A 17,073-nucleotide genomic window follows, 5' to 3' on the forward strand; every position below is an offset into this window, starting at 1 on the left:
CCCACTGAAATAACAGTCCAAGGCATAATCACTTTAATGACTTGTAGGCTGAAGGCAAAAAAAAGAAACCTTGGAGGATTTTTGGAGATAAAGTTACAAAGGCTGCCAGAAGAAAATGCTGTGTATGGCTGGTAGAACACTTCTAAACTGATGTTCACTTCTGTTTGCAACACTTAAACAGTGACAGTTTCTTTTGGTTGTGTTTGTAGAGCTAGGACTAAAAGGGAAAAAACTGACAGAAAGGAAGCATCTGAGGTGGATGTAACAACTGCAGCTATTCCTTTCTAAAGGAACCTCAGAAACTTGGTTGAAAAAAGAGAAACACACTAAAACACACTGTAGCTGTTCACTGAAAAATCCAATTCATACAATCTCGTTTGTTCCTTTGAGTATGGATGCTGACGCCAACGAGGCACATCCTCACATTCCAGCTGCATAATTACTGCAGTAAATGGTTCCAACCTCAGGGGGCTTGATGAGTTTGCTTGAAAACAAATTACCACGTTTCTGTCTAATTAACCCAAAGCAAAAGTTGCTGACGATTCCGACTCAGAGTAACATGAGTCATATGAAAAGGATTTTTGCTTTCTTGGCATAACTCGGGACGTTATGCAGACACAGAAATTAGTAGCTTAAATGGAACTGATCACATGACCCTATAGAGCAGTAGAGAACATTCCCTCAGTGAACCGCATGGTGACATGCATTAGCGTTTAGGCAGAGATATTCTCATTTGTCCTCATGCCTAGAGATGCTGGAGATGGAAGAAGGCTAATGAAGAAGAGCAAAGAATGGCAGCATGTACAGCAGCAAAGAGAGCCGGAGTGACTTATATTATTATACAACATGATTAGAGGAAGTTCAGATTGACAGTCACATGCACTGATATGAACTACATGTGATCACTGGGACTCCTCCTTTGGGTATTCAGGCTGACGGTCAGGCTGATGTTCAGATTGCTATTAGATTGCATGGAGAGACAAGGCAAAGAGGTTGGTTATGCTTTTTATAATGGTAGAAATTTAACCCTTAGAAGAAGATGGTAGTAAAAGCATAGTTTAATTCAATATATATTATTTTTAGGCAACACTTTACTTGAAGGGTGTCTACATAACACATTCATAACATCTTACATAAACACTTCATCACATGTTCATGAATATTTAAATCAACATTTATAATGTATACATGTTTTACATGACATTAATATGGACTGTTGTGTCTTTGTGTATTTTTCAAAACAAAAGTCCTCATTTTTTATGTACTTCATTAGTCCTACAGGGGAAATTTGTCATTTTGCTGCCTAACTATGCCCAATCTGGGAGCAGCACAGTGTCGGCAGCAGGGCAGCGCCACCTGGGGCAGAGGGGGGTTTAAGTGCCTTGCCCAAAGGCACAACCAGGAACACCTAATTAGTTGTGGGATTTGACCCCGCAACCCTCTAGTTGATGGCTCACTTCTTCCTTTAAAAAACTATATTTTCAGTGCAACGCCTCATTTCTGGACAGCCAAATTAAAAATGACCTTGTCTTTAAGTGCTTTGACACTCATGCTTGTGTCACATATACTTTCAACTTCTTTTTGTTTGTTTTTTCTTAAGAATTTGTTGATTTGCATGTCACTTTACTATATGGACAGTAAGTTACTCATGAATATGCTATGAACAATCATTCTACTGATTCTTATTATGGTGGTGGGACTTGTTGTATGAAGGAATTTTCAAAGAACCACAATACCCATCCATTTACTGTCGAGGCTGGACAGCCACATGAATGTAAGCAGACTGCTTTGCATTGCAATTTAAAGATCCACATAACATGCATTTCAGTCTGGTTAGCTTCCATCACTTTGAAGTAAAGGCAGAACTGAATTTATTAGTCCTTGGAATAACAGCGCCACATTTAACCTTAAAGAGTGTCAGTTAAATGGGATAACCAATGCACAATTATACTTGTGCCTTCTCCAATACCATAAGCGTTAAAAAACATCACTAACAGTGCTAGCATTTAACCCCAAGAGAGTTAAACCTCAGGATAAATAACATGTTCCTCAACAATGTATTGTTGAATTAACACTTTGACGCATTAACATTTTAAGAAGATATAGAGTAAAAAGGAGAAAGAATAAAAATGCACAATACTAATGCTTAAAAAAAATAACAAATAATTTCAAAGAAGTTGAAAGTGTAGGCAAAATGTGCCTATGTGTCAAAGCATTTAATGACCAAAAAGGTTAAAGCAAAGTCATTTTCATTTTGGCTGTCCAGAAATTAGGCTTTTCACTAAAAATAATATAGCTTTTATATAAAAAAAATGAGGACTTTTATTTTAAAAAATGTCTCTCAGGAAAATGACATTATAGTCCATATTAATAGTCCATATTAATGTCATGTAAAACATGTATGCTTTATGAATGTTGATTTAAACATTCATGAACATGTTATGAAGCGTTTACGTAAGATGTTATGAACGTCTTATGCAGACACTCTTTAAGTGAAGTATTACCATTTACATGTAGCTCATTGACACAAGCAGACCATAATTGTGTTTGTAATCAGAAGAGGAGCTATTTTTATTATTTGAATTTGATGAAAAGTTATCGTTGTGCACAGACGCTCATGTGAATGTATTGTAAATCTAAGTATATGGAATTTTTTATGTAACTTGCAGAACCAAAGGGAGGCTATACTGTGTTCCTGTAATCAACAGGTGCAACCGACCTCTTTGAGGAGGACAGTGAGAGAAGCAGAACAGCAGGAGTTGGCGAGACAATTCCTCTACTTGAATTTGGCAAAAAGTTATTGTGCACAGTCTTTCTGCTACACACAATGAAAAATATCATTTATTGTTTCTTTATGTTGAAACTAAAGTAAAAACCAGGATGCCATGAAGCCTCAAACTTGCTGATATTTAATGTATATTCTCACATAAATTATTATGTAATTAGGCATGTAATATTATTATTGCAATTGAATAATATACAAAGCGAAAGCAACAACTCTTGACCTCTAAGGGTTAAACAATGAAAGAGAAGTCAGGTGAGCAAACAGATGAGAGAGAGTCACTGATTCAGGATGGCAATGTTATGAAGAGACCGCAGGGAAAATAATCCTCTGCTACATCTCCGGTCTATGAACATGGCGCAGAGCCGACAGACTTACACAGAGACAGGCAACAGGACAGACAGGGAAAGGAAGAGACAGAAAGAGAGAGGGGGGAGATACAGAGAGTTAAGGCATTACCCCATGAAGCTCCTTCATATGGTTCCGGTGAGAGAGAAAGAGAGGGAGAGTGGAGAGTGAGTGAGAGAAGAAAAGGGCGCTCACGCTGTGCACACCACGTCTCTGACAGGACATCACAGCAATAATACATAGAGAGAGACAGGAAGTGGGAGAGACTACAGTTCTGGGTAAAAAACAGCTTGTCAGCTCAGAGGCTCTTAATACGTGTCTACAGGAAGGTATCCTGACTAGGGTGTAAAATGACTTCATAAGGATTCAATTTTAAATACAATGTTTTTAGGAATTATTTGGTGTATCATTAAATCTCAAATTTCACCACCTTTTGATTTAACCTGATTATTTACATACAATTAAGAGTTTATTTCGAAAAAAAAAAAACCACTGAATACATAAATGTGACTTAATGAACTTGGGGTGTAATAATAAACATATTTTTAGGTTAAATTTGATTTGATACTGAGATTAAGATACACTTTTTGAAAACAAAATAAGCTTTAAAAATTCCAGAAGTTTAAAATGACTTCAGAAAAAAAGCCCCGTCAAAGACCTCTGAAGTCACATTTGACCTCATGATGTCATTCTGTGGTTCTATGTCCATTTTATGAACTCCAGGTCTAAGCTAGTTTATTCGCTGAAAAAAGGCCAAAGGAGTACAAAAACATTGTTTCCAACACACATTTTTTGAAACTGTATAGAAATCATCACAGCCTTATGCTGACAGTACATCTCAAATTAAAACAATGTTTTAAAGCAAAACCACATCTTTTTTTTTTTTTTAAACAACGCAGTGGTCTGAGTATGTGTGATGTGCACCTCCTGTCGAGCAGAACTCCTAATTACCACCTTGTTTGTTGTGAGATCTCCCTCCACTGCACAGAGCAAGCAAGGTGCTTAGATACACAGAGTTATTTTTTAACCCTTGCGTGGTGTTCATGTCTTTGTTACTCAGTGGTCTGGTGGACCCACCACGTTACTGGTATTTTAAATCAATACAGCCATAACAATTTATGTAAAAATACCAGATGTTTAAAGTATCACAAGTGACCAGCGTAGGGTTCTCCTTTAGCAGCTGTAGCCAGTCAGCAGCTTGTCCATGTTGTCCACCCTCACACACACGCACATATACAAACACATACACACACAGACACACACACACACTAACAGCAGGCCATGTAGGAGGAGTACAGAGTGAAGGGACACAGCACCTCTACACTTTTACTCCCTGCAGGTTCACCCCAAAACCACATGTAACATAAATGTGTAGGGAGAGAACAGTGTGAAGTCATTGAAAATGTTATTTTATATGTTCTTCACAGAAAATAAACAAAGGCCAAGGAATCTGAGCTTTTTTTGGTAAACACTGAAAATGAATCCCACAGACCCCAACACCACAGAAGGGTTAAAGTACATTTACAACAGCGAGTTCTGCAGTAGTTTGATTTTGTTTAGTTCTCTTGTTGTTTGAAGTATACTGCCAGCATTAGTAGGAACTATTCACACTGTAGTAGAATACAGACAATATAAACAATATATTTTTGTGTAAAAATAGCCTATAATTTTATTTTTGGCCAACATTTATTGGAATACAAATATTCATTCATTTGACTAATATTATTAACATTCATTGTCTATATTCAATTCAAATAGTCCAGAATTGATGTAGCTCTATTTTTACACCTTCAAACTGGTGAAGCATTTTTACACCACAAGTCCTGACACTTCAGAACAGGCCATCCATTTGTTCTCAATGTTACCTGCAATTTGAACACATATTAGCACGTTTGCATGCTCAGGAAATGCTCTAAGCATTATTTTGTTTACAAAATATCTAATTGCACATTTCTCTAATGCCCATGGGAGTACAGTTAAAGCTGCAAATTACTGTTCAAGTTAAGCTCAGATCAACACCCAGAAATGGACGCGCACACACTAATGAAGAACCAAAGGGAGACTAAACTGTGTTCTTGTAATGAAATGGGTGCAATTGACCTCTGAGCAGTTGATAGTGAGGAAAGTGGAACAGCAGGAGTTGGCGAAACTCTTACTCGGCGCTTTTCTGCTGCGCTCGGCAGCCTGCTTGATGAATGGGAGGAATTTAGCACACATCAAACGTCTGACTGGGGAACTGTACAATTACGGTAAACAAAGAGACACTGGTCTGGCTGCAAGAAACAATGCATATCGCTGCATAAGTCTATCTGCGGGGAATCTTTCTGTGGAAATGCAACCTATTCAAATTGTTCACAACATTTAAAACTTAGCTCTGACCATCTTTGAAAAGTCTAAAGAAATGCTGACCCAAATTTTACTTACGAGAACGCAAACGCCACCAGAGCTCCACTGACCACAATGAAGTCCAGAATATTCCACAGGTCTCTGAAGTATGAGCCCGGGTGTAACAGCAAGCCTAAATCCACCATCTTGGAAGGCAGGAAAAAGAAATGTTAGAACACTGAATTTTTAGTAAACTTAGCCTCACTCGTCCTTTTTGAAATATGAATAATACGCTACGGGCTTTGACTGGTAATTAATTCATGAAATCTGGGTGAAGGAGAGGGATGGTAACCTAAAAACGTCATTGCTGAAGGGAAAGTGACATCAGACAGTCATATCAGTGTCAACCAAATATAGCACAGCACATTTAAGGAACGTCTCCTGCGAGATCACATTAATAACCACCTGCTTCTAACGCTGCCTAAAACTGTAACTAAGCCAGAACTCACCTTAATCACCATTTCGAATGTGAACACACCAGTGAAGACGTAGTCCAAATACTTCAGCACCTTTTAAAAAGACAAGACGTTTGAAATCACTGTTTTCAAAATAAAATAAAAAGTGCTTGTAGATAAATTTCTAAAAATTATTCTAATATGACATTAGCACTCTACAACTTCAGCACCGGGCTGTGAAAATTTTTTACATGTGTCAAGAATGGCAAATGAAGCTGTAGATGATTCCATAATAACTGGGAAAGCTGTCATTGAGAATGAAGTTATGATAAAATTAATATGCAAAATGCCTCATAAATGAAGCATGGTGACCAAATCTCAAGGCAGATTACTTGACAAAATTTTCTGTACATATAGTACAGCTAAATATATTAAAGACATTAAAAGTGTCTTGGTGTTCTCAAAATACTCCAAATACTCAATAAAACATCTAAGAAAACCTTTTGGTTTCTAGTTTACAATCTTTAAATCTGCTCTGTATAAGTTACTGTTGAATAAAAAAACAATAATTAAGATGAATTATTAAGTGACTGACTAGATTTGACTTGGGCGGATGTGTAATGCGACTATGCCAGTGGTCACCAAGCATTTTCCTGCAGTGTTTAACATCTCCCCACCCCTCACCTAATGCTACTACTATCAAGAACTTCTGAAGATGTACACAAGTGGTTCTGAAGAGGTGTTTGGAACTAGAATTCAAAACAAGACAGATCTCCAGAACCAGGGCTCATAACCACCGGACAGGGCCATATTATTGGAAGCATTAACAGAGACAGTGAGTGGAGATAAACTCACATTGTTGCGAGGGGCGTTGGCCTGGACTGGGTCTTCCGCAGCCAGAGCAATGCTGCTCATGGCTATTACCACCAAGATACACATCTCAAAGTAGCGCAGACTGACTATGTAGTGACACAGACGCCTCACCCTGTACTCACATACATACACAGAACATGATGAAATGAGAGGGAAACTGGAGCAGCATTTAATATGTTATATCATGACCACAAGGCACTGTATTGAATATCACATTCAAGATTACAGAGTTTGCTTGAACAGAGTCTGCTTTTAAAGCACTGCCAATACCATTTCCATGGGGTTAGCATACTGAATAACACACAAACACACATGCACATAGAGTTTTTAAGATAGAGAACGGGGAGATCCACACATATAACCCATAAATAAAACTTATAACTCAAACTGTATTCTCTACACTGACAGGCAGGCAAGGCTTTATGGACTCTGAATTTGTTTGTTGTTTGTCTGTCTGTTTGTCTGTTTATGGGCATTTATGGCCAAGTGCCAGCAGAGAGCGGACAGAACGTAGACTTTAAACAAAGAGTTTTGAATGAATATCTGAAACACATACAGTTTTTAAACAATGTCACTATGTGTGTATACATACATATATACATGTATATACACACAATGCTGTGTAAAAGTCAGAGACCACCTTTCATTTATTTAACTTCCAGTTTAAATAGGCACCAAGTATGAGTTTTTCACTCGTCAAGAGATATTCTGAGGTAACTAGAATTAAGATAATCCACTTGTATAATGAATAGGAAAGTTAAGAAGTTTCTGAAACTGGAGTTAAAAATATTAACAGATATAGACAATAGGGACTCCTAAAAACTGTGCCAAACCTGGGACCACCAAAACTGTCACCATCAGATTCATCCTCAAGAGACAGGAGAAAACTAAGCTCCACTCTTGCTTTAGTTCTGAAAAAATCCACAAGTGTTTCTGTGCATCCTTGCACTGTGAGAAGACAATTCAGCGCTATGAGTCTGAAAGGATACGTGTCAAGAAGATGTTACTGAGAAAAGGAAACAGACGAAAAATAAGAATCAAACAAAGAGGCTGCTGGTGTTCTCAGAACAATATACTGACCAACCCAGAGTGGAGACCTCAACGTCACTGAATGTGTTTTTCCTGATGCCAAAAAACATTAATAACTTACTGGCCATTTTGGATAGTAATTAAATAAATAAAGGGTGCTCTCTGACTTTAACCTTAACCTAACCTTAGCCTTAACCTCAGTAAGTAAAATAAAAAAAGTATTTTTTTATTTTAAAAAAGACAATTTCATTGGTCCTGAAAATCATCTCTATTTTTCCCTGTTTTGCTTCAAAATCCTAAATGTAAATGCACAAAAACCAAACATAGACACGCTGCAGTCTTTCTCTGCTATGATCCTTAAGCGCAATGATGAAAAATGTATGTACAAGAAACAGTCTTGGTACATTGCCAGTGGCTAGCTTAGAGCAGTAGTGCATGACTGAAGAACCCTAAGTCTTGCTCACATGCACACATATACTCACGGGTTAGTCTGGCTGAAGATGAACATGGAGCTGTAGGGCAGGATGGGCCGAGGGCTGCTCTGGTTCACCTCCTCCAGGTTCTTCTCCGTCATGGGCACAGTCTCACTGTCAATACTGTTCACTGAGACAAGCAGATGCACCTTACATTTAGGAGACCAGGTGTGAACCATAGATCTGTACCAAAAGATCACTCTGGCTGCACTATTTAGCAGGGTTATTATGAGCAGTGCTTACTGGGTATGAGAGTGGTCTCCCCTGGTGGAGAGGTGATGGTGACCGGTATGTGGACTCCCAGACCCCCTGTGCGGCTGACGTTCCTCTGGTTGTCTGAATCCTCTGGTTTCTCCAGATCCCACCTATTCCCCACAGCAGGCTGCTGAGGTGTGGCTGCTAGAGAATCTCCGCCCATTTCTGTATGCCTTCAGGAGTAAATTTAAGTTCAGTCATACAATATGGAGCTTCCATTTCCAGGCAACAGTACTATCTAGACCAGGGGTCAGGAATGCAAATATTAAGAAAAGTCATTTTCAACAAAAATGAAACCACCTTGGGAGCCACAACATGTTTTGTCTATGTTATTGGTATTAACATCTTGGCTGTGCATAAGTCTTAGTACATGCTAATGTCCTAGCATTGGCTAAAAAATATAATATAAAGGAAAAGGCAGACTTACTTCGCTCTGCTTTGAGCTTTAGCCTAGCTATATGCTTTTCTTGCATCTCTGGCAGGATACTTTTCCACAAAATTACAATGGTTTCTTGTAAAATATCTCTCAATGTTTGACTTTCTGGTGGTTGACAGTTTCTTGTTGCAGATTAAACATATCATGAAGCCAGCAGGAGTGCACATAAATGCAAATGAATCTTTCTCTTCTTTGCTACTTTGTTAGCTGATAGCTAGGCGAGACTGTTGCCTGCATTGCTATGTGACCAGTAGTCTGCACACCAATCTTCAGGGTTAAAGGTTGGTGAATTAGCTAGTTACACATTAATTCCAACACTTAAGGCCCTTTATTGTTAAAACTGTGTTAGAACTGTGTTAGAACACTCAGCAGAGCTTTATTTTACTGCAAAGCATTATTTTATTGGATTACAACCTATATGCTGCACATCAATGTCCCTTCAAGTGGAAACTTCAGAAACATTACTGATATCCGAGTCTACACCCTGTTACTGATCCTTACCCTTTCATCATGATGGTGGAAAGGATGGTTTCAGTGGATGAAGGTTGGTAGTTTTTTTATTTTTCTAAATATACTATATATATATATATATATATATATATATATATATATACATTGCTTACATTTGCAACTGACTGGTGCGATTTGTAAATTTTTATAATGGAGGAAAATGTTAGGAAGATCTGTATCCAACTACAAAGCACTTGAACACAAAGACTTTGTAATTACGACTTCACAAGTACAAAATAGCCCATCTGAAAGAACATGAAGACAGCAATAGCCTCAGCTATGGAATCAGCTCTCCTATTTGGGCAGCTACTTGTTTAACAAAAAACCCTCAGACTTGATATTGAAGCTGCTTTAAATTCAGAATTGTTATGCCAAAAAACATAGTAAAAACCTATAATTCAGTTGTTGAGATGTACAGAAAGTCATCCAGAGTAGACTAATGTGAAACAGTTAATTGTAGAGAAAATTACCAACATTTTTTTCTTACAATGGTGGTAATAGGAATCAGAGGTCACAACATCTGCAGAGCAAAAATAGCAACTTTATTTACTATCCGAAACTACCAATGAACCTACACAAGTCTTCTGAGGTTTTATATGTAATGTTGATAATGGTAAAATAATGGTAAATCTGAAAAAAGAAGACTACAAGAGGCACTTACAGGATTTACAACACCATTTGTACCTGTGCCTATTTGCCACAAATTGATTTAAAGAAATATGTTTCGGTTTTTCAAAACTATTGTAAAACAATGTCTCAGGCATCAGCCACCATATTCATAACCATTTCATGTAAAACCTTTATGTGAGGTAACTTTAAGGCATCAAACATTCTGGTTTCTATCACCAACAATGTGAACAATTCTGACCCACTAAGGTTCTCTGCAGTTACAAACTGCGGTGTTTATTCCTTCCTTCTTAAAGGACAAAAGGGAGAAAGTACTTTAACAACAGTTGTTACCTGTGTCCTGGAGACTTGCCCTCCTCCATCTGCCCGTTTTCCCTCTGCTCTTCACCATCCAGTGTGGACTGGGCCCTGCCTGCTCTCTGCCGGTGCCTCCTCCTTCCCCCGTTTACTCCGTCCTCCCCACGCCTCTCTCCCTCCCGCATCCCTGAGCGTGATCCGTCTCTATGATGGGAGCGTCTCTCACTCCTACCACCACTGCTCAGGACGCCGTTACCCTCTCGGCTAGTTCTATGCGAATGGTGGTGTCTGTGTTCCCTCTCTCCACTCCTGCCCTCCTCTGTTGACCCCTGCTGGTGGTGGTGCCTGCGTGCCCCGTCACGACTGTGGCTGCGCTCCCCTTTGCCCTCTTTGCAGTGTGTGCCCTCGGGCTCTTTGCTGCTGCGGCTGTGGTGGATGTGGCGCCGGCCTTCCTGTGAGTTTCCTGTCGTCTCTCCGTTCTCCTGCGTTTCATCAGATTGACGCTCCCGTCGCCGGTGGTGCTTCCGGGGCAGGTGTGACTGCGGAGGCTCCATCATGGGGGGATCAGGGGCATCCTGAGGTGTCCCGGCCTGGCCCTGCATGTTCCTGGGCTCATCCCAGCAGCGCGGCTCCACCACCAGTGGCCGGTCAAGGTGGGTGGTAAGGTCAGGGCGCAGGTGCTGGCTGGAGGCCAGACGGGGGCTGAGCTCCTCAGAGTAGAGCGCCTCACTGCTGGCCCGCATGTGCTTACGGATCTGTGCGGTGCGCTGCTCCCACACGGACATCATCTTCAAAGAGCGCCGCTGCTCTTTACTGGAAAGGCAAAAAAATCAAGGAAGAAAGGTTTAGCATTTAAATAATGATGTTCATAAAGATAAAATTAGTGAGAGAACAGGGATATTAATCAATCAAACACATTCTGGGGGAAGAAATGACTTTTTTTCGTTTTTCTCCATCCATGTCAAGACCACCTTTTACTCTCTTAGGCTCCCCAATGAAATGCCTTGAAATGCTTCTTTCATATTCTCACTCACAGTTCACTGAAACAAGCATTTTGTTGGACTTCTGCCAGAAGTGTGGATTTCAGTCCATACCAAATACAAGAGGAATTTCAATTTAATAATTATGTGAAAATGAACAGCTTAATGACAATAATAAGACTAGACTTCTAAGTGAATATACAATGTGATTTTTCCTCCAATTAAAAGTCCTTTCCTGCTTTATGTGTCTTATTGCATTGTGTTTCATTAATGCCATAAACTACACTACATCTAATTAGCACAATAACAGAGCCATGCTTTGTTGTGTTAAAACTATCCAAAAACTATGAAAAAGCATATGCTCCCTTCTGGGCTGTTGTGTTTGTGTGAGAGAGAGAGAAAGAGAAGAGAGGGAGAGAAAAGAAGGTCTTTATGGATGTCAAATTACATAAGTCAGTCAACCGTGACTGGACATGCTGCATCCGGTCTGCTAATGTTTGTGGACTATGACTGACCAAAGTTGGACCATGCATCCCAAACACAATATTAGATGCCTATGGATCATGACTTTTAGGGAGAGGCATACATGACTAAGCCTGCTTTGATGAAACCCTGGAATTGTATCTTCTTCCACAGCAAACTTCTCCATTGAAAGTTCTTGGTAATCCCATTGCTGTTGCCATTCATAACAGGTCTACAAAGGCGGTAACTTGGGTGCTTTGGTAGGGATATTTCAGTCAGAAGTGTGCTGGGGAATTGGTGAAACTTTGATCTGAGATGGTTTTCATGCTGGTGTGACAGTTTGATAGCTCTATAATTGGCTAAAATTGAATTTTATAATAAACAATGAGATGTTGTTTTTTTTTAAATACAAATTGTCATTTTATTCAACTCTGTGGTAATATCAAGACCTAATTTAGCAAGTCAAGTGAACTTAATTTAAATGCATTTTGTTTCAAACTCAGCGTAGCCTCTTTATCAAACCATTTAGCTGTAATCAAACCCTAGGCATCATTACAAAAAAGTAGTAATTTTAGTCTCCCTGCATGAATGAATAGCAACCAAGGGAATCAAGTCATCTTAACTTACCTCTGCTTAAACCCCATTAAACTGACAGTTTTAACATTATAATACACAAAAGAGGGGGTTTCAGATGCAGAAAAATGAAAGATGGGTGAACTAATTTAACTCCAGTATGCACCAATACACCAAACACGATGAAGAGTACAATGCTGGTACGTATGGCTTATAGATACACAATACAGATTTAAGAATGTAGGTAAGTCCCAGGTCCTACACAGTACCATTACCTCAAGTAGTGATGGGCAGGGGAGCAGACATAACTCCTAAAACACATACAGGGGCACACAGTCAAAAATACACAGACACACGGTAGCTCCCACATCGCCACATACAAAAGGTTACAAGACAGAGACAATTAACAGGGAAAATACAGAGCAGTATACAGAAAGACAGAGGACAACAACAAAGCAACATAAAAATTTCAAAACACACAAACTAATATGACAGAAATGAAAGAAATTAAAGCAGACACATTCAGGGTGTTGGTAACACATAATCACTCTTATCTTCTTGCTCTGTTGAGTCAATAAAGATGAAGCAGTCTAAAATGAATGCCAGATTACTTGGGTCGGTTCCACTGCACAAAGCACCAGAACCTTTGACACCAGAAAACTGGAACCATGCTTTTTCTACTGGCCATTAGTCCAGTTACGAAGGTTCCAGTTAAACGGTTTTTGATACCTGCTCAGGACCTAATGGTACTCGAGGGTTCTCTCCTCTGTCTTTGGTAGCTGAAGCCAATGACAATTTAGTGAATTCTCTGCTCTTTTCAGTGAAGATAAAGCCACCAAGCACTTTTATATCACAAATACATGCACCAGAATGTGAACTAGAATGGTGTGTTGATGTATCAGTTATTATGTTTAGAGTTATTACTTCGTAAAGATTTCACTGAGGTGTCAAGCTAGCTAAGAAGCTTATACTACTAGCACTTATTCTAGCCTCCATAGGAAAAGTGTCTTTGTTCTTATGGTCATGTGAAACAAAAATATAAGATCTTTCTGATTCTACATGTGATTCTGTGTTACTGTAGACATTTGTCTGTCTATTTGACAAATATCTGTCAGTACAAGTTTTAAGCTATAGTGAGCGGCTAGCCATTAAGTTTAGCTAACTAGCAGGCAAGGTAGCTAATTAACCAAATTAGACTATAGAGTGGGATTAAAATATTATAGTTCCATGAAAATGAAAAAAAACTAGAACCGTAAGTTCTGTTGGTTAACATTTGGGTCTTGTTTTTGAATGTTCAGCGGCATCATAGAGATAATATTTTACTAGAATAATATGAGCAAAGATAAAAACAACACAAATTGTTCCAGTAAATCTAATGCAAACCAACAGGCCACAGGGTCTGCTGTGAATAAATCTAATCCCACCACCTTACTCTTAGAGTTAGCACAGCTGAAAGAATGACAGTGTGTTTCTGTGTGTATGTGTGTTCGCAGATGGTGGGCACTCCAGGGCTTGGCTGGCAGAAGTGCTGACTCACTGGGCATCAGCAGCAGTAGGAGCAGCAGCAGCAGCTCTAGTAGTGACACTCATTCACATACAGACAGCTGGCTCTGAGAACACAGGACACTGCCAGTTACAGCGCCAGGCTAGCAGCTAACCATCAACACATGGCCCTTCCAGCTAACTGAAAACAGCTAATATGGAGCAGCAGAGAAACAACAGCTAAACCTCACTGCTAACACATCAGCTAACAGCCTTACGTACATACATTGCTGCATCCAGTCCACTGAGGTCAGCAAAATTGACAGTTTTCTCCTTAGCTCTAGTGTAGTCAATCAGCTGACTTGCTTATATGTTTTCTGTCATTGTTATGACACATTATCCATAAAAATGGACATTTACATAGCTAAAAGCATATCATCTTCATGTCATCTTGAAGCCAGAATTTTGTCCATAGTTTTGTTTTGGGGAAATTTTTTGATAAACTATTCCTTAAACCAAAGCACAGTGCTCTCACAGCTAAACATCTAAAAAAAGCTAAAGCAGATTGATTCCATTCAGACTAACAAACCATGAAAAGTCACTTACATTGAAAAGAGGGAATAAACATACTCAATCAGAATGAATCACACTAGGGCTGGCCCCAACAACAATTTTTAGGCTTCAGATATTCTTTGGTATTACCAAACGAGTACCCAAAATCTCACAGAATAAAAATAGTTTTTGTTTGCTACTGCAGTTCAAAATATATTCAGGAGGCGGCAACAGTGTATTACTAGTAAGGCTGAAGCTTCTTGCGTGCTGTATTTCTCTACAGCAGCTGCAATAGTAGCCCTCTTGTTCAAATACAGCTTTTATGAGTCACATAGACACTAAGGGTGTAACGAATTAGGGAATATTGTGTCATTTATCACCATCATGGTTTTAGTAAGCTGTTCTTATTTAGTTATAATTATTAGGCTAGTTTGTCATTTTTTATCACAGAAAGCAGAGCTGAAGGCAAAAAGTGGGCCCAGTCGAGCTCAGTCATACGTGAGCTACAGCGATTATAGCAGAGGATCAAGGCCATAGGTCTATATGAATGCAAAGATGACCAGCCCCGAAAGATGCAGGGCAGGTACCCTGCTCAGCTTGTGCAGCCTGTCTTCCTGGACCCAGCAGCAAGCTGAGAGGATTCACTGCAATGCAATTGGACCACTAAAACTCTTTACTTCTACTCCACAGTGTAGCTCTCTTTGAACCTTGCCTCCATGCCAAACATCTCTGCCTGAGAGCAACCACAACAGCAGCAGCGCCGGTGTTCTCTTCCTAATTCACTGCCAGAATTCACCACAACAAGGTTTGGGGGCTCTCATCTCCTAATTTTAGCACTGCCCTCACCAGGGCCTAGTGGCACTCAGATAAGTATCACTATAGTCACATATCTGAGATAATTCGTGCGTTTTTGCTCTTTTGGCTTCAATAGCCACTTGGAAAACAGTGCAGCTTCTTGCACTATGAGACTAGGTGACATGGGTGCCTAGTATAAATTTCTGAGGTATCTTAACCAAATCTGATATTTTTTTTAGTTTTTACATATATAAACAATAACTGTTCTTTTTAAAGGCCTTTTCAAATTAAATGTGTTGTAGGCAATGTTGTTTATAAATTTTTTGTGGCTTGAAAAAAACACAAACCTTCGGAATACTAAAAACAGAATCAAATAAATAACAACAAATAAATTGAGTTTCACAGTATTCAGGCCGGTCCTACATCACACTAATATAATATCTAATAACACAAAATTATTGCTCTCAAAATTCCTTCACCACAGAATGGACATGCATATGAGCTTGAATATACTGTACTATCATGTAATATACAAATTCATAATGAAGCACATTCAAAGTTCTGATTTGGTATACATTTAAAGTGAGTGGAGATGGAGCGACACGGTGCAGTGGGTGTGCGTGGAATAAAGGACAGGAAATGAAGGAGCAGGCTGTAGCAGAGTAAAGAAACTCACGGTGAATCAGAGCCGGAGTGGGAGGAGCTGTGTGACAGTGCACCTCCATTTGGCCTTATAAAACTGCATAAACCAAACCAAATCAAACAAAACAAAAACAAAAGATGGGAGGGGAAAGAAACAGTGGGTGGGCCTTGAGACAGTGGAGCTCTCAGTCACACTGACTCTGGCCACACCCCACAGAGGTCAACTCAATGGGAGTAACAGTTTCAACTAAGTCATGCCAGATTTCAACAGAAAGGTTTACATATTATTTACAAAGACATTTATCCTTCAGACATAAGCAGCTTAATTATGGTTCAAGAACTGACCATTTCGAATGGTCTCCATGAGAAGGATAAATGAGTTGTAAATGAACAGATAATTCAGAACAGAGTTCCAAACTGATACCAAATCAAGCAAAGAAATGTCAAAATGTAAATGTCATTGACATATTTTAAAACAAAAATCATAATTTTATCACAATAAAGATTGTTACAGTAAAACAAATTAGCCAGAATACCGTGACAGTTATTTCAGTTTAACTATCAGATTTAGATTCAACTCTTGAGCCTTTTAGGCTAATGCTCAGTTAAGAGCGATTGAAAATTTATAATATAATGCAATTTGTTAGGTTAACTGATATTCTATGTCAAGGACAGATGCATTACTGTTTTATTGCAATAAAAGGACACAATGGCAGCTATTTAACCAGGCAGCTCATATTACCAAGGACTGTATCATAAGAAATAAACTTAAATGTCCCATACAGAGAACTAACTACTTGCCTAATGTGCTCCTCAATCTGTTTTTCCCTTTGCAATAGGCTCTTCTGTCATTCTGTCATCTCTCAAACATATCAGTCAGGATCTACACACGCTGCACTGTCTAAACTGCACATGGTCTGATCCATTCAACTGCTAAAATATGCATGCTATTCAGTGGGGACAGAAATATTCACGTAAATAACTCAAACAAAACACGCACGAGTGTACGTGTGCAGACACACACAGACACAAACTTACAGTGTACATTCCACACACACTTACACATACATACAATATTAAAGAATTCAGCACAAATGGGATTAAAAACATACATAAAACATACACAGACAAAAACAACATAAACATTAACAGGGGAAAGAAAAAGGAAGGTTGTAAG

General features: G+C 39.1%; 1 protein-coding gene across 1 annotated transcript in view; it reads right to left on the reverse strand.

The window, feature by feature from the left end:
* The window catches only part of cacna1ba (calcium channel, voltage-dependent, N type, alpha 1B subunit, a), a 164,919-nt gene that overhangs the window by 35,074 nt on the left and 112,772 nt on the right, over positions 1 to 17,073 (reverse strand). Inside the window, exons 19-25 of the mRNA XM_036598295.1 lie at positions 10,447 to 11,223; positions 8,529 to 8,713; positions 8,295 to 8,415; positions 6,766 to 6,895; positions 5,965 to 6,024; positions 5,555 to 5,661; positions 3,242 to 3,253 (exon numbers count right to left, since the gene is read on the reverse strand). Coding sequence (XP_036454188.1) covers positions 3,242 to 3,253; positions 5,555 to 5,661; positions 5,965 to 6,024; positions 6,766 to 6,895; positions 8,295 to 8,415; positions 8,529 to 8,713; positions 10,447 to 11,223 — 1,392 coding nt within the window. The remainder of the gene's footprint in view (positions 1 to 3,241; positions 3,254 to 5,554; positions 5,662 to 5,964; positions 6,025 to 6,765; positions 6,896 to 8,294; positions 8,416 to 8,528; positions 8,714 to 10,446; positions 11,224 to 17,073) is intronic.

Source organism: Colossoma macropomum, unplaced genomic scaffold (assembly GCF_904425465.1).
Source record: "Colossoma macropomum unplaced genomic scaffold, Colossoma_macropomum, whole genome shotgun sequence".
Taxonomy (NCBI): domain Eukaryota; kingdom Metazoa; phylum Chordata; class Actinopteri; order Characiformes; family Serrasalmidae; genus Colossoma; species Colossoma macropomum.